The sequence below is a fragment of the Pseudophryne corroboree genome, chromosome 2 (assembly GCF_028390025.1).
Source record: "Pseudophryne corroboree isolate aPseCor3 chromosome 2, aPseCor3.hap2, whole genome shotgun sequence".
Lineage (NCBI taxonomy): Eukaryota > Metazoa > Chordata > Amphibia > Anura > Myobatrachidae > Pseudophryne > Pseudophryne corroboree.
The window spans coordinates 986,390,700-986,416,501 of NC_086445.1; the positions used below are offsets into that span (position 1 = coordinate 986,390,700).

General features: G+C 49.5%; 1 protein-coding gene across 1 annotated transcript; it reads right to left on the bottom strand.

The window, feature by feature from the left end:
• On the bottom strand, positions 1-25,802 carry SOD1 (superoxide dismutase 1). The gene is made up of 5 exons (XM_063956404.1): positions 25,687-25,802; positions 14,962-15,061; positions 14,423-14,492; positions 13,796-13,910; positions 1-728 (listed from the first exon to the last, which is right to left on the bottom strand). The coding sequence occupies exons 1-5, from the start codon at positions 25,750-25,752 to the stop codon at positions 621-623; spliced, it is 459 nt and encodes a 152-aa protein (XP_063812474.1). The 5' UTR covers positions 25,753-25,802; the 3' UTR covers positions 1-620.

The following is a 25,802-nucleotide window of genomic DNA, read 5'->3' on the forward strand; positions in this document are numbered from 1 at the left end:
TAAAGTAATAAATGTTTATTATTGCACCTCTTTAACATATTGCTCCACCAGCGCCAGATCACTATACAGATCTTATACACTACTGCTGTAGAGACAGTGTTTGCACGTGTCCAACTGTCAGGGCACCTCCGGTAGCTTGTTGGGTAGTAATAGAAGCTTCAATGGTCATTTTACTGGAATCGCATGAATGGATCCCATCAGATTCAGAGCATGTACATGCATCAGGATTGGTCTAACCAAGCACCTGGAAGCAGGTGCTACCCCGAAGGAAATTCTAAGCAAAGTGATAATTAGATCATTCATATTGCAGCAATTGTGCATTGCCGCATCTTTAGAATGCTTGAAAACTGGCGATTTATCAATCAATTTTCCTGTAGTCCAAAACAATTATTTTTTTTCTAGACCTTTTAACAATGAGACCATTATCCAGTAGACACTGGTCACAATCCCTACAGCAAATAATCACAAGTGGCAAAACAGCTTCAACAGTATTTTATAATATAAAGAATGATGCAATAGTGGCTGAGAACTGGAGCTGTGACATCACTAAGTGCAGGTCAGCACAACAGGATAACTGCAGGAGATATGACTGGGTAATGCCAGCCCATAGAGATTTGGATTTACTGGCAGAAACCAACGACTCCACAGGCCAGACGCCCTCCAGCGTTTCCGGTCACCAGACTTTCACTGTTCCCACCTTTCCCCAGGTCATCCTGTTTCTCATGGACCTGGATGAAACAGTATTAGAAAAAGGGCACGTTACACAACAGCAGTTCCAGAAACAAACCAGCAGGAGGCGTGCTCACCCCTGCACTGAGCAGCACCCGACACCACACCATCTGCTTTCCAGCTTTGTTCTTTTTGAAAAAGGGGTGCAAGGAAATAAGGAACATATGAGCTCTGTGATCGTTTCACCACCAGACAAATGCAGATTAGAGTAGCACAGCCATTACACCGGCCCACAGGTTGGGACAGGAGGTGGCTTATATAGCAATGGTGGCACAGCCATGCCCACTGGCAATTGCCAAGCACTACACACAAATGTGCCCCTTCCACAAAGTAGCAGTAGGTGGTGGGTAGAACTAGGTAGGGCAGTGATGGGAAAGCCCAGCTTTGTCAGCACAGGACAGTGCCCTTATAGTCTATCCTGCTACAATTAGGCCATACGGAGGTATCCCGCTGGTTGTTGGCTTGTTTTGGGCCAGTTCTCTCCAACAGGAGGCATATGCCAGCTGGCACAGAAGCAAAAAACCCCATACACTGAAAGGCCATAGTGACCCCATATGTATACACTGATCCACCATCAGGGCTGCAGTGTAAGCAGTGTCACATGTAGCAGTCACACAGCACAAGACATAGACCTCTGCATTAAATTCAAGTAACGCTGCCTCATCCCTCCACCTAGCACAGGGAGGTCACAGACAAAGCAGGGCAAAGGGAAGGGGGGGGGGGGGGTACTCTGCTCCTTCCACTGTCACATGACCCTGCCTCATCTAAACAGCTAGAATCACAGGAGACGTGTTCACCCCGATGCCAGCTGTATCATCTTCTGAAATACTAGGTTCAGTGACCTGCTCATGCACCATCACCTCTGGTAAATGAGGTTCATTGGTCAACAGTCAATTGGTTGACACAACTAAGGTTTTTTTGCATTTTTTTTTCTACGTTTTATACTTTACTATCCATGTGGATGAATAGGCTGTGCAGCGAGGCACTCTGCCAACAGCATGGTGAGCCAAGTTTCCCGTGCTTTGACGTAGGGAAGGGGGGGGAACAACAAAAAAAAAAAAAAAAGTTTACTTACCGATAAATCTATTTCTCATAGTCCGTAGTGGATACTGGGGACTCCGTCAGGACCATGGGGAATAGCGGCTCCGCAGGAGACAGGGCACAAAAGCAAGCTTTTAGGATCACATGGTGTGTACTGGCTCCTCCCCCTATGACCCTCCTCCAAGCCTCAGTTAGGTACTGTGCCCGGACGAGCGTACACAATAAGGAAGGATCTTGAATCCCGGGTAAGACTCATACCAGCCACACCAATCACACCGTACAACTTGTGATTTTAACCCAGTTAACAGTATGATAACAATGAAGTAGCCTCTAAAAAAGATGGCTCACAACAATAACCCGATTTTTTTGTAACAATAACTATGTACAAGTAATGCAGACAATCCGCACTTGGGATGGGCGCCCAGCATCCACTACGGACTATGAGAAATAGATTTATCGGTAAGTAAAATCTTATTTTCTCTAACGTCCTAGTGGATGCTGGGGACTCCGTCAGGACCATGGGGATTATACCAAAGCTCCCAAACGGGCGGGAGAGTGCGGATGACTCTGCAGCACCGAATGAGAGAACTCCAGGTCCTCCTCAGCCAGGGTATCAAATTTGTAGAATTTAGCAAACGTGTTTGCCCCTGACCAAGTAGCTGCTCGGCAAAGTTGTAAAGCCGAGACCCCTCGGGCAGCCGCCCAAGATGAGCCCACCTTCCTTGTGGAATGGGCATTTACAGATTTTGGCTGTGGCAGGCCTGCCACAGAATGTGCAAGCTGAATTGTACTACAAATCCAACGAGCAATAGTCTGCTTAAAAGCAGGAGCACCCAGCTTTTTGGGTGCCTACAATATAAACAGCAAGTCAGACTTTCTGACTCCAGCTGTCCTGGAAAATATATTATATTATATATATATATATATATATATATATATATATATATATATATATATATATATATATATATATATATATATATATATATATATATATATATATATATATATATATATATATATATATATATATATATATATATATATATATAATTTTCAGGGCCCTGACAACGTCTAGCAACTTGGAGTCCTCCAAGTCCCTAGTAGCCGCAGGCACCACAATAGGTTGTTTCAGGTGAAACGCTGACACCACCTTAGGAAGAAACTGGGGACGAGTCCGCAGTTCTGCCCTGTCCGAATGGAAAATCAAATATGGGCTTTTGTAAGACAAAGCCGCCAATTTTGACAATCGCCTGGCCGAGGCCAGGGCCAACAGCATGGTCACTTTCCATGTGAGATATTTCAAATCCACAGATTTGAGTGGTTCAAACCAATATGATTTGAGGAATCCCAACACTACGTTGAGATCCCACGGTGCCACTGGAGGCACACAAGGGCTGTATATGCAATACTCCCTTCACAAAGTTCTGGACTTCAGGAACTGAAGCCAATTCTTTCTGGAAGAAAATCTATAGGGCCGAAACTTGAACCTTAATGGACACCAATTTTAGGCTCATAGACACTCCTGTTTGGAGGAAGTGCAGAAAACGACCTAGTTGAAATTTTTTTCGTGGGGCCTTCCTGGCCTCACCCACGCAACATATTTTTACCACATGTGGTGATAACGTTGTGCGGTCACCTCCTTCCTGGCTTTGACCAGGGTAGGTATGACCTCTTCCGGAATGCCTTTTCCCTTAGGATCCGGCGTTCAAACCGCCATGCCGTCAAACGCAGTCGCGGTAAGTCTTGGAACAGACAAGGTCCCTGCTGGAGCAGGTCCTTTCTTAAAGGCCGATGCCACGGTTCCTCTTGGAACAGACATGGTACTTGCTGAAAGCAAATCCCTTCTTAGCTCCCGAGGCCATTAGTCCTCTGTGAGCATCTCTTGAAGTTCCGGTTACCAAGGCCCTCTTGGCCAATCCGGAGCCACGAGTATAGTTCTTACTCCTCTATGTCTTATAATTCTCAATACCTTGGTTATGAGAAGCAGAGGAGGGAACACATACACCGACTGTTACACCCACGGTGTTACCAGGACGTCCACAGCTATCGCCTGAAGGTCTCGTGACCTGGCGCAATACCTGTCCCATTTTTTGTTCGGGCGGGACGCCATCATGTCCACCTTTGGTCTTTCCCAACGGTTCACAATCATGCGGAAAACTTCCCGATGAAGTTCCCACTCTCCCGGGTGGAGGTCGTGCCTGCTGAGGAAGTCTGCTTCCCAGTCGTCCACTCCCGGAATGAACACTGCTGACAGTGCCATCACATGATTTTCCGCCTAGCGAAAAATCCTTGCAGTTTTGCCACTGCCCTCCTGCTTCTTGTGCCGCCCTTTCTGTTTACGTGGGCGACTGCCGTGATGTTATCCCACTGGATCAATACCGGCTGACCTTGAAGCAGAGGTCTTGCTAAGCTTAGAGCATTATAAATTTGCTCTTAGCTCCAGTATATTTGTGTGGAGAGAATTCTCCAGACTTGATCACACTCCTTGTGTGACTGCTCCCCAGCCTCTCAGGCTGGCCTCCGTGGTCACGAGCATCCAATCCTGAATGCCGAATCTGCGGCCCTCTAGAAGATGAGCACTCTGTAATCACCACAGGAGAGACACCCTTGTCCTTGGATATAGGGTTATCCGCTGATGCATCTGAAGATGCGATCCGGACCATTTGTCCAGCAGATCCCACTGAAGAGTTCTTGCGTGAAATCTGCCGAATGGAAGCGCTTCGTAATAAGCCACCATTTTTACCAGGACTCTTGTGCAATGATGCACTGACACTTTTCCTGGTTTTAGGAGGATCCCGATTAGCTCGGATAACTCCCTGGCTTTCTCCTGTGGGAGAAACACCTTTTCCTGGACTGTGTCCAGAATCATCCCTAGGACCAGCAGACGTGTCGTCGGAACAACTGCGGTTTTGGAATATTTAGAATCCACCCGTGCTGTCGTAGAACTACTTGAGATAGTGCTACTCCGACCTCCAACTGTTCTCTGGACCTTGTTCTTATCAGGAGGTCGTCCATTTTCTTTGAAGACGAATCCTCCTTTCGGTCATTACCTTGGTAAGGACCCGGGGTGCCTTGGACAATCCAACGGCATCGTCTTGAAACTGATAGTGACAGTTCTGTACCACGAACCTGAGGTACCCTTGGTGAGAAAAGGCAAATTTTGGGACATGGAGGTAAGCATCCCTGATGTCCCGGGACACCATATAGTCCCCTTGTTCTTTGCTATCACTGCTCTGAGTGACTCCATCTGGATTTGAACCCTTGTAAGTGTTCAAATTTTTCAGATTTAGAATAGGTCTCACCTAGCCTTCAGTACCACCATATAGTGTGGAGTAATACCCCTTTCCTTGTTGTCGGAGGGGTAATTTTATTAACACCTGCTGGGAATACAGCTTGTGAATTGTTTTCAATACTGCCTCCCTGTCGGAGGGAGACATTGGTACAGCAGACTACAGGAACCTGCGAGGGGGGAAACCTCTCGACATTCCAATCTGTACCCCTTGGATACTACTTGTAGGATCCAGGGGTCCTGTACGGTCCCAGCGTCATGCTGAGAACTTGGTAGAAGCGGTGGAGGGCTTCTGTTCCTGGGAATGGGCTGCCTGCTGCAGTCTTCTTCCCTTTCCTCTATCCCTGGGCAGATGACTCTTATAGGGACGAAAGGACTGAGGCTGAAAAGACGGTGTCTTTTTCTGCAGAGATGTGACTTAGGGTAAAAAACGGTGGATTTTCCAGCAGTTGCCCTGGCCACCAGGTCCCATGGACCGACCCCAAATAACTCCTCCCCTTTATACGGCAATACATCTTTGTGCCGTTTGGAATCTGCATCACCTGACCACTGTCGTGTCCATAAACATCTTCTTGCAGATATGGACATCGCATTTACTCTTGATGCCAGAGTGCAAATATCCCTCTGCGCATCTCGCATATATAGAAATGCATCTTTAAATGCTCTATAGTCAATAAAATACTGTCCCTGTCAAAGGTATCAATATTTTTAGTCAGGGAATCTGACCAAGCCACCTCAGCTCTGCACATCCAGGCTGAGGCGATCGCTGGTCGCAGTATAACACCAGCATGTGTGTGTATACTTTTTAGGATATTTTTCAGCCTCCTATCAGCTGGCTCCTTAAGTACGGCCCTATCCGTAGATGGTACCGCTACTTGTTCTGATAAGCGTGTGAGCGCCTTATCCACCCTGAGGGGTGTTTCCCACCGCGCCTTAACTTCTGGCGGGAAAGGGTATACCGCCAATAATTTTCTATCGGGGGAAACCCACGCATCATCACACACTTCATTTAATTTATCTGATTCAGGAAAAACTACAGGTAGTTTTTTCACCTCACACATAATACCCTTTTTTGTGGTACTTGGAGTATCAGAAATATGTAACACCTCCTTCATTGCCCTTAACGTGTGGCCCTAAAAGAAAATAAGATTTTACTTACCGATAAATCTATTTCTCGGAGTCCGTAGTGGATGCTGGGGTTCCTGAAAGGACCATGGGGAATAGCGGCTCCGCAGGAGACAGGGCACAAAAAGTAAAGCTTTTTCCGATCAGGTGGTGTGCACTGGCTCCTCCCCCTATGACCCTCCTCCAGACTCCAGTTAGGTACTGTGCCCGGACGAGCGTACACAATAAGGGAGGATTTTGAATCCCGGGTAAGACTCATACCAGCCACACCAATCACACCGTACAACTTGTGATCTAAACCCAGTTAACAGTATGATAACAGCGGAGCCTCTGAAAGATGGCTTCCTTCAACAATAACCCGAATTAGTTAACAATAACTATGTACAATTTATGCAGATAATCCGCACTTGGGATGGGCGCCCAGCATCCACTACGGACTCCGAGAAATAGATTTATCGGTAAGTAAAATCTTATTTTCTCTATCGTCCTAGTGGATGCTGGGGTTCCTGAAAGGACCATGGGGATTATACCAAAGCTCCCAAACGGGCGGGAGAGTGCGGATGACTCTGCAGCACCGAATGAGAGAACTCCAGGTCCTCCTTAGCCAGAGTATCAAATTTGTAAAATTTTACAAACGTGTTCTCCCCTGACCACGTAGCTGCTCGGCAAAGTTGTAATGCCGAGACCCCTCGGGCAGCCGCCCAAGATGAGCCCACCTTCCTTGTGGAGTGGGCCTTTACAGATTTAGGCTGTGGCAGGCCTGCCACAGAATGTGCAAGTTGGATTGTGCTACAGATCCAACGAGCAATCGTCTGCTTAGACGCCGGAGCACCCATCTTGTTGGGTGCATACAATATAAACAACGAGTCAGATTTTCTGACTCCAGCTGTCCTTGCAATATATATTTTTAATGCTCTGACAACGTCCAGTAACTTGGAGTCCTCCAAGTCACTTGTAGCCGCAGGCACTACAATAGGCTGGTTCAGATGAAATGCTGACACCACCTTAGGGAGAAAATGCGGACGAGTCCGCAGTTCTGCCCTGTCCGAATGGAAAATCAGATATGGGCTTTTGTAAGATAAAGCTGCCAATTCTGACACTCTCCTGGCAGAAGCCAGGGCTATAAGCATGGTCACTTTCCATGTGAGATATTTCAAATCCACCTTTTTTAGTGGTTCAAACCAATGAGATTTTAGGAAATCCAAAACCACATTGAGATCCCACGGTGCCACTGGAGGCACCACAGGAGGCTGTATATGCAGCACTCCCTTAACAAAGGTCTGGACTTCAGGGACTGAAGCCAATTCTTTTTGAAAGAAAATCGACAGGGCCGAAATTTGAACCTTAATAGATCCCAATTTGAGACCCATTGACAATCCTGATTGCAGGAAATGTAGGAATCGACCCAGTTGAAATTCCTCCGTCGGAGCACTCCGATCTTCGCACCACGCAACATATTTTCGCCAAATTCGGTGATAATGTTGCACGGTTACTTCCTTCCTTGCTTTAATCAAAGTAGGAATGACTTCTTCCGGCATGCCTTTTTCCTTTAGGATCCGGCGTTCAACCGCCATGCCGTCAAACGCAGCCGCGGTAAGTCTTGAAACAGACAGGGACCCTGCTGAAGCAAGTCCCTCCTTAGAGGTAGAGGCCACGGATCTTCCGTGATCATCTCTTGAAGTTCCGGGTACCAAGTCCTTCTTGGCCAATCCGGAACCACTAGTATCGTTCTTACGCCTCTTTGCCGTATAATTCTCAATACTTTTGGTATGAGAGGCAGAGGAGGAAACACATACACCGACTGGTACACCCAAGGCGTTACCAGCGCGTCCACAGCTATTGCCTGCGGATCTCTTGACCTGGCGCAATACCTGTCCAGTTTTTTGTTGAGGCGAGACGCCATCATGTCCACCATTGGTCTTTCCCAACGGGTTACCAGCATGTGGAAGACTTCTGGATGAAGTCCCCACTCTCCCGGGTGAAGATCGTGTCTGCTGAGGAAGTCTGCTTCCCAGTTGTCCACTCCCGGGATGAACACTGCTGACAGTGCTATCACATGATTCTCTGCCCAGCGAAGAATCCTTGCAGCTTCTGCCATTGCACTCCTGCTTCTTGTGCCGCCCTGTCTGTTCACATGGGCGACTGCCGTGATGTTGTCCGACTGGATCAACACCGGTTTTCCCTGAAGCAGAGGTTCTGCCTGGCTTAGAGCATTGTATATTGCTCTTAGTTCCAGAATGTTTATGTGAAGAGACGTTTCCAGGCTCGTCCATACTCCCTGGAAGTTTCTTCCTTGTGTGACTGCTCCCCAGCCTCTCAGGCTGGCGTCCGTGGTCACCAGGATCCAATCCTGTATGCCGAATCTGCGGCCCTCCAATAGATGAGCACTCTGCAACCACCACAGAAGAGACACCCTTGTCCTTGGAGACAGGGTTATCCGCAGGTGCATCTGAAGATGCGACCCTGACCATTTGTTCAACAGATCCCTTTGGAAAATTCTTGCGTGGAATCTGCCGAAAGGAATTGCTTCGTAAGAAGCCACCATTTTTCCCAGGACTCTTGTGCATTGATGTACAGACACCTTTCCTGGTTTTAGGAGGTTCCTGACAAGCTCGGATAACTCCTTGGCTTTTTCCTCCGGGAGAAAAACCTTTTTCTGAACCGTGTCCAGAATCATCCCTAGGAACAGCAGACGAGTTGTCGGCATTAACTGGGATTTTGGAATATTCAGAATCCACCCGTGCTGTTTTAGCACTTCCTGAGACAGTGCTAATCCCATCTCTAGCTGTTCTCTGGACCTCGCCCTTATTAGGAGATCGTCCAAGTATGGGATAATTAATACGCCTTTTCTTCGAAGAAGAATCATCATCTCGGCCATTACCTTTGTAAAGATCCGAGGTGCCGTGGACAATCCGAGGGGTAAATTGGAACGTGGAGATACGCATCCTTGATGTCCAAGGATACCATAAAGTCCCCCTCTTCCAGGTTCGCTATCACTGCTCTGAGTGACTCCATTTTGAACTTGAACTTCTTTATGTACAGGTTCAAGGACTTCAGATTTAGAATAGGCCTTACCGAGCCATCCGGCTTCGGTACCACAAAAAGAGTGGAATAATACCCCTTCCCTTGTTGCAGAAGAGGTACCTTGACTATCACCTGCTGAGAGTACAGCTTGTGAATGGCTTCCAACACCGTCTCCCTTTCGGAGGGGGACGTTGGTAAAGCAGACTTCAGGAAACGGCGAGGTGGATCTGTCTCTAATTCCAACCTGTATCCCTGAGATATTATCTGCAGGATCCAGGGATCTACTTGCGAGTGAGCCCACTGCGCGCTGTAATTTTTGAGACGACCCCCCACGGTCCCCGAGTCCGCTTGAGAAGCCCCAGCGTCATGCTGAGGCTTTTGTAGAAGCCGGGGAGGGCTTCTGATCCTGGGAAGGAGCTGCGTGTTGCTGTCTCTTCCCTCGACCTTTGCCTCGTGGCAGATATGAATAGCCCTTTGCTCTCTTATTTTTAAAGGAACGAAAGGGCTGCGGTTGAAAAGTCGGTGCCTTTTTCTGTTGGGGAGTGACTTGAGGTAGAAAGGTGGATTTCCCGGCTGTAGCCGTGGCCACCAAATCTGATAGACCGACTCCAAATAACTCCTCCCCTTTATACGGCAAAACTTCCATATGCCGTTTTGAATCCGCATCGCCTGTCCACTGTCGCGTCCATAAAGCTCTTCTGGCCGAAATGGACATAGCACTTACCCGTGATGCCAGTGTGCATATATCCCTCTGTGCATCACGCATATAAAGAAATGCATCCTTTATTTGTTCTAACGACAGTAAAATATTGTCCCTGTCCAGGGTATCAATATTTTCAATCAGGGATTCTGACCAAACTACCCCCGCACTGCCCATCCAGGCAGTCGCTACAGCTGGTCGTAGTATAACACCTGCATGTGTGTATATACTTTTTTGGATATTTTCCATCCTCCTATCTGATGGATCTTTAAGTGCGGCCGTCTCAGGAGAGGGTAACGCCACTTGTTTAGATAAGCGTGTTAGCGCCTTGTCCACCCTAGGAGGTGTTTCCCAGCGCTCCCTAACCTCTGGCGGGAAAGGGTATAATGCCAATAATTTCTTTGAAATTATCAGCTTTTTATCAGGGGCAACCCACGCTTCATTACACACGTCATTTAGTTCTTCTGATTCAGGAAAAACTATAGGTAGTTTTTTCATACCCCACATAATACCCTGTTTAGTGGTACCTGTAGTATCAGCTAAATGTAACGCCTCCTTCATTGCCAAAATCATATAACGTGTGGCCCTACTGGAAAATACGGTTGATTCGTCACCGTCACCACTGGAGTCATCGCCTGTGTCTGGGTCTGTGTCGACCGACTGAGGCAAAGGGCGTTTCACAGCCCCTGACGGTGTTTGAGTCGCCTGGACAGGCACTAATTGATTGTCCGGCCGTCTCATGTCGTCAAACGACTGCTTTAGCGTGTTGACACTATCCCGTAGTTCCATAAATAAAGGCATCCATTCTGGTGTCGACTCCCTAGGGGGTGACATCCTCATATTTGGCAATTGCTCCGCCTCCACACCAATATCGTCCTCATACATGTCGACACACACGTACCGACACACAGCAGACACACAGGGAATGCTCCTAACGAAGACAGGACCCACTAGCCCTTTGGGGAGACAGAGGGAGAGTTTGCCAGCACACACCAAAAGCGCTATATATATATATCAGGGATAGCCTTATAATAAGTGCTCCCTTATAGCTGCTTTGTTATATCAAAATATCGCCATAAATGTGCCCCCCCCTCTCTGTTTTACCCTGTTCCTGTAGTGCAGTGCAGGGGAGAGACTTGGGAGCCGTCCTGACCAGCGGAGCTGTGAGAGGAAATGGCGCCGTGTGCCGAGGAGATAGGCCCCGCCCCTTTTCCGGCGGGCTCGTCTCCCGCTATTTAGAAAAATTAGGCAGGGGTTAAATATCTCCATATAGCCTCTAGGGCTATATGTGAGGTATTTTTAGCCTTTATAGGTACTCATTTGCCTCCCAGGGCGCCCCCCTCCCAGCGCCCTGCACCCTCAGTGACTGCCGTGTGAAGTGTGCTGAGAGGAAAATGGCGCACAGCTGCAGTGCTGTGCGCTACCTTTAGAAGACTGCAGGAGTCTTCAGCCGCCGATTCTGGACCTCTTCTGATTTCAGCATCTGCAAGGGGGCCGGCGGCGTGGCTCCGGTGACCATCCAGGCTGTACCTGTGATCGTCCCTCTGGAGCTTGATGTCCAGTAGCCAAGAAACCAATCCATCCTGCACGCAGGTGAGTTGACTCCTTCTCCCCTCAGTCCCTCGCTGCAGTGATCCTGTTGCCAGCAGGAATCACTGTAAAATAAAAAACCTAGCTAAACTTTCTCTAAGCAGCTCTTTAGGAGAGCCACCTAGATTGCACCCTTCTCGGCCGGGCACAAAAATCTAACTGGAGTCTGGAGGAGGGTCATAGGGGGAGGAGCCAGTGCACACCACCTGATCGGAAAAAGCTTTACTTTTTGTGCCCTGTCTCCTGCGGAGCCGCTATTCCCCATGGTCCTTTCAGGAACCCCAGCATCCACTAGGACGATAGAGAAAATACGTTTGTTTCTTCACCGTCTACACTGAAATCAGTGTCCGTGTCTGGGTCTGTGTCGACCGACTGAGGTAAATGGGCATTTTACAGCCCCTGACGGTGTTTGAGACGCCTGGACAGATACTAATTTGTTCGCCGGCCCTCTCATGTCGTCAACCGGCTTGCAGCGTGTTGACATTGTCACGTAATTTCCATAAATAAGCCATCCATTCCGGTGTCGACTCCCTAGAGAGTGACATCACCATACAGGCAATTTGCTCCGCCTCCTCACCAATATTTTCCTCATACATGTCGACATACACGTACCGACATACAGCACACACATAGGGAATGCTCTGATAGAGGACAGGACCCACTAGCCCTTTGGGGAGACAGAGGGAGAGTTTGCCAGCACACACCAAAACGCTATAATTATCCAGGGACAACCTTTATATAAGTGTTCCTCCCTTATAGCATTTTAATATATATACATATCGCCAAATCAGTGCCCCCCCTCTCTGTTTTAACCCTGTTTCTGTAGTGCAGTGCAGGGGAGAGCATGGGAGCCTTCCCACCAGCCTTTGTGAAGGAAAATGGCGCTGTGTGCTGAGGAGAATAGGCCCCGCCCCCTTTTCGGCAGGCTTCTTCTCCGGAGTTTTAGATATCTGGCAGGGGTTAAATACATCCATATAGCCTCAAGGGCTATATGTGATGTATTTTTCGCCATACAGGTATTATACATTGCTGCCCAGGGCGCCCCCCTCCAGCGCCCTGCACCCTCCGTGACCGCTGTGTGAAGTGTGCTGACAACAATGGCGCACAGCTGCAGTGCTGTGCGCTACCTGATGAAGACTGAGAGAGTCTTCTGCCGCCTGGTTCCGGACCTCTTCATCTTCAGCGTCTGCAAGGGGGGTCGGCGGCGCGGCTCCGGGACGAACCCCAGGGCGAGCCCTGTGTTCCGACTCCCTCTGGAGCTATGTCCAGTAGCCTAAGAATCCAATCCATCCTGCACGCAGGTGAGTTGAAAATCTCTCCCCTAAGTCCCTCGATGCAGTGAGCCTGTTGCCAGCAGGACTCACTGAAAATAAAGAACCTAAAAACTTTTTCTAAGTAACTCTTTAAGAGAGCCACCTAGATTGCACCCTTCTCGGCCGGGCACAAAAACCTAACCGAGGCTTGGAGGAGGGTCATAGGGGGAGGAGCCAGTACACACCATGTGATCCTAAAAGCTTGCTTTTGTGCCCTGTCTCCTGCGGAGCCGCTATTCCCCATGGTCCTGACGGAGTCCCCAGCATCCACTAGGACGTTAGAGAAATAAGAGTGCTGTCGACTTTTTACCCGTCAACCTTGTGATCCATATTCATGCACTTCCATGCCATACTTAATGTATGGCATGGAAGTGCATGAATATGGATCACAAGGTTGACGGGTAAAAAGACAACAGCACTCTTATTTTATTTTTTTTGCCCATCAAACCATACAGTTACATACTGGCAGCTCTCTTGTTCCCAAAACCTTTAGCACAATCAAACAGGATGGTATTGGGATCCCGGCGCTTAGGATGAAGGCAGTCAGAATACAGACAGCGGCATCCCGACATGCAGGATCTCACCAGCTTGACAAGTACAGAACCTCTAATCCACAACCCCCCCCTACCCACAACCTGACCCTTAAACCATTCCCCACACAGCCCAATGCTTCTCGTGGTGGCTAAACTTACTCCCCCACAGGCTAACCCTCCCCTGCAGCTTACCAGTGTGCAGTACTGGCAGCTCCTTGTTCGGGATCCCGTACTGGCACTGCAATCCATGTCGGGATCCCAGCGTTAGTATTCCAAGCAGTGTCGGGGTTCCAGCGTCAGTATTCCGACTGCCAGGATCCTAAATGCTGGAATCCTACCCGGATCCCCTATGAGAGACTTAGGAATTTGATTTCAATAAATGGAGGTTGATGTGCCTACTGACATCTGGGTTATAGAAGTATACAGGTTACAAGAGAGCAGCACTCACCACCACTGTGCGTCCTATGATAGAGTGTGGCCCTGCCAGGGATATCACCTTGTCTGTCAGTTTAAACTCAGCCACTCCACCACTGGCGGTGACATTTCCAAGGTCTCCAACGTGTCTGAGGGAAACATTTCATAAAAGGTTAGAAATTGGTGCAGACACAAGATATCCTAAACCCAGCCGTGCTGTACAGCAAGTATCCACCCAGGAGTGTGCTTCTCCTTTCTCAGCACAAGTTCCCATTGTACATGAGGGATGCTGCAAGTCCAGGGGTAGGCAACCTGGACTTGCAGGTGGTAGCCATTATGGGCGTAATGAGAGAAAGTACACAGCCAATAAGCTCACTAGAAACTAATGACATCACACGCATGAGTGAGCTCACCAGCCAGTCAAACTCAGAAGCTGCCATCTCATGAGTACTGCCTGCAAGATGGCTGCTTCCATGGTCACACAAGTTCATGGTTTTCAATAAATCCTGTTCTACTTATAATCTGTATTGGAAACACCTATAGCAATGCCCTCCGCTCAAACTATAGAGTTCTTTCGGGCCCAGAGACATAAAGCAGAGGGGCCCAGGTGACACCAAGTATTCTGTGCCCCACGTGCATGCATAAGACACTGGCCAATTACCTGTCAGCATCTCCTGGGGCACCATGGTTCTTGCCGTGAGGGTTGAAGTGTGGACCTGCACTCATACAGCCTGTGGATATAAATGCACACCGTTCTAGTAAGATCTGAAAAAGCTTAGAAGCAAGAATAGGTCAGACAATCCAAGCCAGCTGTACCACTATATCAATGGCTGCTGGGAAAGAACACAGTATGCATTTCTCAACATGGCCCTGTAGCTTGCACAGTGTAGGCAGCAATATTAGCACTGAACTAATATACACAACATAGACCATCCATTCACTAGGACCAGACCGGTCATGAGTACTGGGCAGTGCCTGATGTCACTGGTTTCTTGCAAAGTGATAGGCTGAATACTGGTAACGCCCACAAAATGGCTGCTTCCACTGTAGGGGGCAGGTCCACTTCAACTCGCCTTTGGTCCATAAATAGCACTAACCACTACATGTACACTACAAACTGTGCTGCAGGGACACCAATACAAATAGCCACCCACACATTCAGGAAAATCATATTAGAAGGTGTGCAGTTGTACTACTTACCATTAGTGTTATCGCCATAAACATGGACATGAAATCCATGTTCCCCATCAGTCAGTCCAGTGATATTACCTGTTATAACAACTTCATCGCCTTCCTGAGCCTAGTGAGAAGAAAAAAATAAGAATTTACTTACCGATAATTCTATTTCTCGGAGTCCGTAGTGGATGCTGGGGTTCCTGAAAGGACCATGGGGAATAGCGGCTCCGCAGGAGACAGGGCACAAAAGTAAAGCTTTCCGATCAGGTGGTGTGCACTGGCTCCTCCCCCTATGACCCTCCTCCAAGCCAGTTAGGTACTGTGCCCGGACAAGCGTACACAATAAGGGAGGAATTTTGAATCCCGGGTAAGACTCATACCAGCCACACCAATCACACCGTACAACTTGTGATCAAACCCAGTTAACAGTATGATAACAGAGGAGCCTCTGAAAGATGGCTTCCTAACAATAACCCGAATTAGTTAACAATAACTATGTACAATTATTGCAGATAATCCGCACTTGGGATGGGCGCCCAGCATCCACTACGGACTCCGAGAAATAGAATTATCGGTAAGTAAATTCTTATTTTCTCTATCGTCCTAGTGGATGCTGGGGTTCCTGAAAGGACCATGGGGATTATACCAAAGCTCCCAAACGGGCGGGAGAGTGCGGATGACTCTGCAGCACCGAATGAGAGAACTCCAGGTCCTCCTTAGCCAGAGTATCAAATTTGTAAAATTTTACAAACGTGTTCTCCCCTGACCACGTAGCTGCTCGGCAAAGTTGTAATGCCGAGACCCCTCGGGCAGCAGCCCAAGATGAGCCCACCTTCCTTGTGGAGTGGGCCTTTACAGATTTAGGCTGTGGCAGGCCTGCCACAGAATGTGCAAGTTGGATTGTGCTACAGATCCAACGAGCAATCGTCTGCTTAGACGCAGGAGCACCCATCTTGTTGGGTGCATACAATATAAACAACGAGTCAGATTTTCTGACTCCAGCTGTCCTTGCAATATATATTTTTAATGCTCTGACAACGTCCAGTAACTTGGAGTCCTCCAAGTCACTTGTAGCCGCAGGCACTACAATAGGCTGGTTCAGATGAAATGCTGACACCACCTTAGGGAGAAAATGCGGACGAGTCCGCAGTTCTGCCCTGTCCGAATGGAAAATCAGATATGGGCTTTTGTAAGATAAAGCCGCCAGTTCTGACACTCTCCTGGCCGAAGCCAGGGCTAGTAACATGGTCACTTTCCATGTGAGATATTTTAAATCCACCTTTTTTAGTGGTTCAAACCAATGAGATTTTAGAAATTCCAAAACCACATTGAGATCCCATGGTGCCACTGGAGGCACCACAGGAGGCTGTATATGCAGCACTCCCTTAACAAAAGTCTGGACTTCAGGAACTGAAGCCAATTCTTTTTGAAAGAAAATCGACAGGGCCGAAATTTGAACCTTAATAGATCCCAATTTGAGACCCATAGACAATCCTGATTGCAGGAAATGTAGGAATCGACCCAGTTGAAATTCCTCCGTCGGAGCACTCCGATCCTCGCACCACGCAACATATCTTCGCCAAATGCGGTGATAGTGTTGCACGGTTACTTCCTTCCTTGCTTTAATCAAAGTAGGAATGACTTCTTCCGGCATGCCTTTTTCCTTTAGGATCCGGCGTTCAACCGCCATGCCGTCAAACGCAGCCGCGGTAAGTCTTGAAACAGACAGGGACCCTGCTGAAGCAAGTCCCTCCTTAGAGGTAGAGGCCACGGATCTTCCGTGATCATCTCTTGAAGTTCCGGGTACCAAGTCCTTCTTGGCCAATCCGGAACCACTAGTATCGTTCTTACGCCTCTTTGCCGTATAATTCTCAATACTTTTGGTATGAGAGGCAGAGGAGGAAACACATACACCGACTGGTACACCCAAGGCGTTACCAGCGCGTCCACAGCTATTGCCTGCGGATCTCTTGACCTGGCGCAATACCTGTCCAGTTTTTTGTTGAGGCGAGACGCCATCATGTCCACCATTGGTCTTTCCCAACGGGTTACCAGCATGTGGAAGACTTCCGGATGAAGTCCCCACTCTCCCGGGTGAAGGTCGTGTCTGCTGAGGAAGTCTGCTTCCCAGTTGTCCACTCCCGGGATGAACACTGCTGACAGTGCTATCAGATGATTCTCTGCCCAGCGAAGAATCCTTGCAGCTTCTGCCATTGCACTCCTGCTTCTTGTGCCGCCCTGTCTGTTCACACGGGCGACTGCCGTGATGTTGTCCGACTGGATCAACACCGGTTTTCCTTGAAGCAGAGGTTCTGCCTGGCTTAGAGCATTGTAGATTGCTCTTAGTTCCAGAATGTTTATGTGAAGAGACGTTTCCAGGCTCGTCCACACTCCCTGGAAGTTTCTTCCTTGTGTGACTGCTCCCCAGCCTCTCAGGCTGGCGTCCGTGGTCACCAGGATCCAATCCTGTATGCCGAATCTGCGGCCCTCCAATAGATGAGCACTCTGCAACCACCACAGAAGAGATACCCTTGTCCTTGGAGACAGGGTTATCCGCTGGTGCATCTGAAGATGCGAGCCTGACCATTTGTCTAACAGATCCCTCTGTAAAATTCGTGCATGGAATCTGCCGAATGGAATTGCTTCGTAAGAAGCCACCATTTTTCCCAGGACTCTTGTGCATTGATGTACAGACACCTTTCCTGGTTTTAGGAGGTTCCTGACAAGCTCGGACAACTCCTTGGCTTTTTCCTCCGGGAGAAAAACCTTTTTCTGAACCGTGTCCAGAATCATCCCTAGGAACAGCAGACGAGTTGTCGGCATTAACTGGGATTTTGGAATATTCAGAATCCAGCCGTGCTGTTTTAGCACTTCTTGAGACAGTGCTAATCCCCTCTAGCTGTTCTCTGGACCTTGCCCTTATTAGGAGATCGTCCAAGTATGGGATAATTAATACGCCTTTTCTTCGAAGAAGAATCATCATCTCGGCCATTACCTTTGTAAAGACCCGAGGTGCCGTGGACAATCCGAACGGCAGCGTCTGAAACTGATAGTGACAGTTTTGTACAACGAACCTGAGGTACCCCTGGTGTGAGGGGTAAATTGGAACGTGGAGGTACGCATCCTTGATGTCCAAGGACACCATAAAGTCCCCTTCTTCCAGGTTCGCTATCACTGCTCTGAGTGACTCCATTTTGAACTTGAACTTCTTTATGTACAGGTTCAAGGACTTCAGATTTAGAATAGGTCTTACTGAGCCGTCCGGCTTCGGTACCACAAATAGAGTGGAATAATACCCCTTTCCCTGTTGTAGAAGAGGTACCTTGACTATCACCTGCTGAGAGTACAGCTTGTGAATGGCTTCCAAAACCGTCTCCCTTTCGGAGGGGGACGTTGGTAAAGCAGACTTCAGGAAACGGCGAGGCGGATCTGTCTCTAGTTCCAACCTGTACCCCTGAGATATTATCTGCAGGATCCAGGGATCTACCTGCGAGTGAGCCCACTGCGCGCTGAAATGCTTGAGACGACCGCCCACCGCCCCCGAGTCCGCTTGAGAAGCCCCAGCGTCATGCTGAGGCTTTTGTAGAAGCGGGGGAGGGCTTCTGTTCCTGGGAAGGAGCTGCCTGTTGGTGTCTCTTCCCCCTTCCTCTGCCTCGTGGCAGATATGAATATCCCTTTGCTCTCTTGTTTTTAAAGGAACGAAAGGGCTGCGGTTGAAAAGTCGGTGTCTTTTTCTGTTGGGGAGTAGCTTGAGGTAAAAAGGTGGATTTCCCGGCTGTAGCCGTGGCCACCAAATCTGATAGACCGACTCCAAATAACTCCTCCCCTTTATACGGCAAAACTTCCATATGCCGTTTTGAGTCCGCATCGCCTGACCACTGTCGCGTCCATAAACTTCTTCTGGCCGAAATGGACATAGCACTTACCCGTGATGCCAGTGTGCAGATATCCCTCTGTGCATCACGCATATAAAGAAATGCATCCTTTATTTGCTCTAAAGACAGTAAAACATTGTCCCTATCCAGGGTATCAATATTTTCAATCAGGGACTCTGACCAAACTACTCCAGCACTGCACATCCAGGCTGACGCTATAGCTGGTCGTAGTATAACACCTGTATGTGTGTATATACTTTTTTGGATATTTTCCATCCTCCTATCTGTTGGATCTTTAAGTGCGGCCGTCTCAGGAGAGGGTAACGCCACTTGTTTAGATAAGCGTGTGAGCGCCTTATCCACCCTAGGAGGTGTTTCCCAGCGCGCCCTAACCTCTGACGGGAAAGGGTATAAAGCTAATAACTTCTTTGAAATTAGCATCTTTTTATCGGGGGCAACCCACGCTTCATCACATACATCATTTAGTTCTTCTGATTCAGGAAAAACTATAGGTAGTTTTTTCACACCCCACATAATACCCTGTTTAGTGGTACCAGTAGTATCAGCTAAATGTAACGCCTCCTTCATTGCCAAAATCATATAACGTGTGGCCCTACTGGAAAATACGGTTGATTCGTCACCGTCGCCACTGGAATCAGTGCCTGTGTCTGGGTCTGTGTCGACCGACTGAGGCAAAGGGCGTTTTACAGCCCCTGACGGTGTTTGAGGCGCCTGGACAGGCACTAACTGATTGTCCGGCCGTCTCATGTCGACAAACGACTGCTTTAGCGTGTTGACACTATCCCGTAATTCCATAAATAAAGGCATCCATTCTGGTGTCGACCCCCTAGGAGGTGACATCCCCATATTTGGCAATTGCTCCGCCTCCACACCAATATCGTCCTCATACATGTCGACACACGTACCGACACACAGCAGACACACAGGGAATGCTCTTAACGAAGACAGGACCCCACTAGCCCTTTGGGGAGACAGAGGGAGAGTTTGCCAGCACACACCAAAAGCGCTATATATGACAGGGATAGCCTTATAATAAGTGCTCCCTGTATAGCTGCTTTTATAATATAATTTTTGCCACTATTTTGCCCCCCCTCTCTTGTTTTACCCTGTTTCTGTAGTGCAGGGGAGAGACCTGGGAGCCGTCCTGACCAGCGGAGCTGTGTAAGGAAAATGGCGCTGTGTGCTGAGGAGATAGGCCCCGCCCCTTTTCCGGCGGGCTCGTCTCCCGCTCTTTAGTGTATTCTGGCAGGGGTTAAATATCTCCATATAGCCCCGGAGGCTATATGTGAGGTATTTTTTAGCCAAATAGGTTTTCATTTGCCTCCCAGGGCGCTCCCCTCCCAGCGCCCTGCACCCTCAGTGACTGCCGTGTGAAGTGTGCTGAGAGGAAAATGGCGCACAGCTGCAGTGCTGTGCGCTACCTTTAGAAGTCTGAGGAGTCTTCTGCCGCCGATTCTGGACCTCTTCATGTTTCAGCATCTGCAAGGGGGCCGGCGGCGAGGCTCCGGTGACCATCCAGGCTGTACCTGTGATCGTCCCTCTGGAGCTGATGTCCAGTAGCCAAGAAGCCAATCCATCCTGCACGCAGGTGAGTTCACTTCTTCTCCCCTAAGTCCCTCGTTGCAGTGATCCTGTTGCCAGCAGGACTCACTGTAAAATAAAAAACCTAAGCTAAACTTTCTCTAAGCAGCTCTTTAGGAGAGCCACCTAGATTGCACCCTTCTCGGCCGGGCACAAAAATCTAACTGGCTTGGAGGAGGGTCATAGGGGGAGGAGCCAGTGCACACCACCTGATCGGAAAGCTTTACTTTTGTGCCCTGTCTCCTGCGGAGCCGCTATTCCCCATGGTCCTTTCAGGAACCCCAGCATCCACTAGGACGATAGAGAAAAGTTTTGTAATAAAAAGGATTATATATCTGGATTACCACTAGCCAACATACATGCTAGGAAGGGTAATGACCCATGATCCTATACTAAGACCACATACAGTGACTGATCAGGCACCAGTGGACCTCATCCCATTGCAGCAAGATGAAACCACTTCTCCAAGGTGTCACTACAACTTACACGGTAAGTCAGAAAACCCACCAAGCAGTTTACTCCAACATGCCCATATTGACATGTACGCAAGATTCCTAGTGGGTACTAGAACCCTTGGGGCTCCATATAAAAACACTTCCAGCCTAGTAGGGTTCAACCCACGTGCAAGATCCACGTCCCCAGGTGATGGTGTAAGAGCGAGATGGCAGAGCTTGCTCACCAGTCCAGTTAAAGATTGCACATCCACTAACAGCACCAATGCGATTTAAGGCAAGGGGTTCCTTCAGTTTTTGGGAACATTCTAGGTATTTAAAGTTCATTGCTAGCCCTACAGCTATATCAGCTTCATAATGTTATATACAACCACAGTCACCACACAGCCCCAAAAATCCTTGTAATCCTAAAGCAGGCAAGTGTGGCACAGTGGCTGCTACTAGCCTGGGGGGAACAGTGGTCTACTATACAAACTAGCCCACCTCCTCTAGTAGGCAGAGCTGGTCCAGTTTGGCCACCTCTGGTGACCCATTTCTGCCGACCACTTGTGTGTTTTCAGTTGGATTCACACAAGAGAATCATAATATCCCTGTGATTTCAGTAATCACCCGCTAGGCATAAAGATTTAGTCATCTACTTAACTACAGTCTAGAATAGATTAGTAACTGGATTCAGTCCATCACCATTTAAAACCACAACACTTTACCCTGCATTTACTAACTGCATGTTAACCTTCAAGTAGTTGCTACATTCTCTCTTAAAGCAACAGTACATTATATGCATGATTTTAGGGAAGAATCTTGCTTTAAAGGGCCCTACACTGGATGATATTGAACAATTTTGCTCAAAATGAATAATGTATCGTTCAGTGTGGAAGTACCGACGTTGGACGATGCGCATCCCAGCAGTCATTCATCATTGATCTTTCATCGTTGATCATTGCAAGCCAATTTGGACGATATGGTATGCAATGTGCCTTATCGCTTTAGTGTAGAAGTAATAAACGATGGACAGTTAATCCGGTACCTCCAAACCACTCCCCAGACACTGCCTCACCACCATTTCCAAACTACAGGAGCACAGCGTAATTAAAGCACACCGTTTACCCCCCATTGCCCAGCAATGTTTACCGCCCCCTATTCTAGATATACAATGATTTAAAATTGCTGCTATTTATTGGGAGTGGTCTTCACTTTGCCAGCGGTCAGGCTCCCGGCAACCAGCGTTGGTATCCGACCGCCGGCATACCGACAGTTATTCTCCCTCTTGGGGGTCCACGACCCCCCCCGGAGGGAGAATAGATGCCACTATGCCCGTAGCGTGGCAAGCGCAGCGAGCCCACAAGGGGCTCATTCGCGCTTGTCCAGCTGTCGGGATCCCAGCGGTCAGGATTCCGGCGCTGGTATGCTGGTCGCCAGGAGCCCAACCGCAGGCAACACTTACTACACCAGTTTATTGGACCCAGAAGTCCTGCCCACCCTCCTATTAAACCATGGCCAGTATTTAAATGAACCAGAATCGCTCAAATCACCCATACAAATTGTTCAGCGTGTATGCTCCAAATCATTACTAAAAAAGAACTACCTGAAAAATCGTTAATCATTCTAATTGCTCAGTGTGTAGGGCCCTTACATCTATTTATGCTGTTCTACACTAACAGCATTAAGGTCCTGCTTAGCAGGAGCCATCACACAAAGATGAATGGCTATGACACATGCTGAAGCTGCATACTGTGTTTAACTTTCAGAATAAGGGACTAGGGTGCATCACATGGCACGAACATCTGACATTGCTAAATCAGACAAAATTTGCATGTCTGCTGAATGCAAGCTGCAGTATAATGTCTCACTGCCTGTGGAGGTATGGGGGATTCTATATAGCTCATTTAGGATCTGCGGTCCTCTGTCAGGCTGTAAATATGTGGTTTGAAGCAACAGTGAGAATCTACAAACTTTAAAACAAAAACTGCTGAGTCACTGTTACACAGCATGTACCAACGCCAGCAGGCTCTGCAAGACAATCACTTACAGGGGCACACGCCTGGTACCTGGCAGAGGAGGCTATTAGAATACAGTGCAACACGCAGCATGTTGTGCACTATATAACTGACCATTTATCCATTCACTGAGCTTAACAGGATCAAAGGCTCAATGCAAAGCATCCTCCTCACAGCCTATACGGCAGGCAATAGGGCCTATAAGGAGAATGACTACTAACAATCCACCCAGCATACACACCACTCACTATACAGAATATAAGACACTGATACACAGGAATATAGGGGTCTATCTACTAAGCATTGGACGGAGATAAAGTACCAGCCACTCAGCTCCAAGCCGCTATGTTACAGGCTGGGTTTGAAAAATGAGTTAGGAGCTGTTTATCTCCATCCATGGCTTAGTAAATAGACCCCATAGTCACTAGAAGCTCACTATTCATCAGCTGTATGGAGCAGATCCATTGCACCACAGCTCAGGGTAGTCCCAGGTTATTCAGTTTCCACAGTGCAATATGTGACCTGATGCCAGACAAGTCCAAAGAGCATTCTGTAACAGGTTACTGCAGAGCCTAGAGGCCCAGCTGGGGCACTGCAGCACAGCATGTGTGGCAAGGCAGAGCCGAGAGGGTGAGGTGCAGCACAGGCTGTGTGGCAGGGGTGTGCACCTATGAGGGAGTGAGGTGCAGCGCAGGCTGTGTGGCATGGCTCTGCAGCTGTGAGGAGCAACGCAGGCTGTGAGGCATAGCAGGGCTCCGCCGCTATGAGGGAGTGAGGTGCAGCTATGGGGGGGGGGGGTTTGCAGCGCAGGCTGTGTGACATGGCAGGGCTCCGCACTATGAGGCGGGTGTTGCAGCACAGCCTGTGCGACATGGCAGGGCTCTGCAGTTATGAGGGGGTGTTGCAGCACTAGCTGTGCGACATGGTAGGGCTCCGCAGCTATGAGGGGGTGTTGCAGCACAGGCTGTGCAACATGGCAGGGCTCTGCAGCTATGTGGGGGTGTTGCAGCACAGGCTGTGCAACATGGCAGGGCTCCACAGCTATGAGGGGGGTGTTGCAGCACAGGCTGAGAGACATGGCAGGGCTCCGCAGCTATGAGGGGGGTGTTGCAGCACAGGCTGAGAGACATGGCAGGGCTCAGCAGCTATAAGGGGTGTGTTGCAGCACAGGCTGTGCGACATGGCAGGGCTCCGCAGCTATGACGGGGGTGTTGCAGCACAGGCTGTGCGACATGGCAGGGCTCCGCAGCTATGACAGGGGTGTTGCAGCACAGGCTGTGCGACATGGCAGGGCTTTGCACTATGAGGGGGGTGTTGCAGCACAGGCTGTGAGACATGGCAGGGCTCTGCAGCCATGAGGGGGGGGGTTGCAGCACAGGCTGTGCAATATGGCAGGGCTCCGCAGCTATGGGGGGGGGGGTTGCAGCACAGGCTGTGCAACATGGCACTGCAGCTATGAGGGGGGGGGGGTTGCAGCGCAGGCTGTGTGACATGGCAGGGCTCCGCAGCTATGAGGGGGTGTTGCAGCACAGGCTGTGCAACATGGCAGGGCTCCGCAGCTATGAGGGAGTAAGGTGCAGCTATGAGGGGGGGGGGGGTGTTGCAGCACAGGCTGAGAGACATGGCAGGGCTCCGCAGCTATGAGGGGGTGTTGCAGCACAGGCTCAGAGACATGGCAGGGCTCAGCAGCTATGAGGGGGGTGTTGCAGCACAGGCTGAGACATGGCAGGGCTCCGCAGCTATGAGGGGGGTGTTGCAGCACAGGCTGAGACATGGCAGGGCTCCGCAGCTATGAGGGGGGTGTTGCAGCACAAGCTGTGCGACATGGCAGGGCTCCGCAGCTATGACGGGGGTGTTGCAGCACAAGCTGTGCGACATGGCAGGGCTCCGCAGCTATGACGGGGCTGTTGCAAGACAGGCTGTGACATGGCAGGGCTCCGCAGCTATGAGGGGGGTGTTGCAGCACAGGCTGAGACATGGCAGGGCTCCGCAGCTATGAGGGGGGTGTTGCAGCACAAGCTGTGCGACATGGCAGGGCTCCGCAGCTATGACGGGGGTGTTGCAGCACAAGCTGTGCGACATGGCAGGGCTCCGCAGCTATGACGGGGGTGTTGCAAGACAGGCTGTGACATGGCAGGGCTTTGCACTATGAAGGGGGTGTTGCAGCGCAGGCTGTGTGATATGGCAGGGCTCCACACTATGAGGGGGGTGTTGCAGCACAGGCTATGGGACATGGCAGGGCTCCGCAGCTATGAGGGAGTGAGGTGCAGCTATGAGGGGGGGGGGTGTTGCAGCGCAGGCTGTGTGACATGGCAGGGCTCCGCAGCTATGAGGGGGTGAGGTGCAGCTATGTGGGGGGGGGGTTGCAGCGCAGGCTGTGTGACATGGCAGGGCTCTGCAGCTATGAGGGGGTGAGGTGCAGCACAGTGTGCAACACAACAGGTTACATCAAACACAGTTACACAATAAAACAGGGACAGCTGCCAATTACAGTAACACATGAACTACAGGTGACCCGGCAAGGTACACTACACTGCATCAGCTGTGTCCAGTCCCCAGTAGGACCCTGCTATGTGGCATTCAGTCCCCAGGGGAGGATGGGGCGCCAGGGCAGGGGGCAGTTATGTAACCCGCAGCCCCAGAGACAGAAGGAAGCGGTGATCAGTAACCCATCTCATTGCATAGCGAGCCTGCACAGGGAACAATACCATGCCACTGCACATTGGGCATGCTGGCACTTATAGTCCTTCAACAGCCAGATCCGCCAAGGACATGACACAAAGCGACGCCGCCCGCGATCCCCGGGTATAGAGCCATGCTTGCCTGCTCGAAGTGCACCACGCCTTTAGTCTCGCCGGAGCCCTGCAGTACGCACACCGCCTTCACCATGATGATCGCTGAGTGTCTGTGTGACCCGGCTGCTGCCCCGCCTCCTCTGG

Coding starts and splice junctions, on each gene's coding strand:
- SOD1 (XM_063956404.1), bottom strand. CDS start 25,752: ATGGTGAAGGCGGTGTGCGTACTGCAGGGCTCCGGCGAGACTAAAGGC. Junction 15,062..25,686: donor GCGTGGTGCACTTCGAGCAG/GCAAGCATGGCT, acceptor TCTTCTCACTAG/GCTCAGGAAGGCGATGAAGT. Junction 13,911..14,422: donor GCCCCAGGAGATGCTGACAG/GTAATTGGCCAG, acceptor TGTTTCCCTCAG/ACACGTTGGAGACCTTGGAA.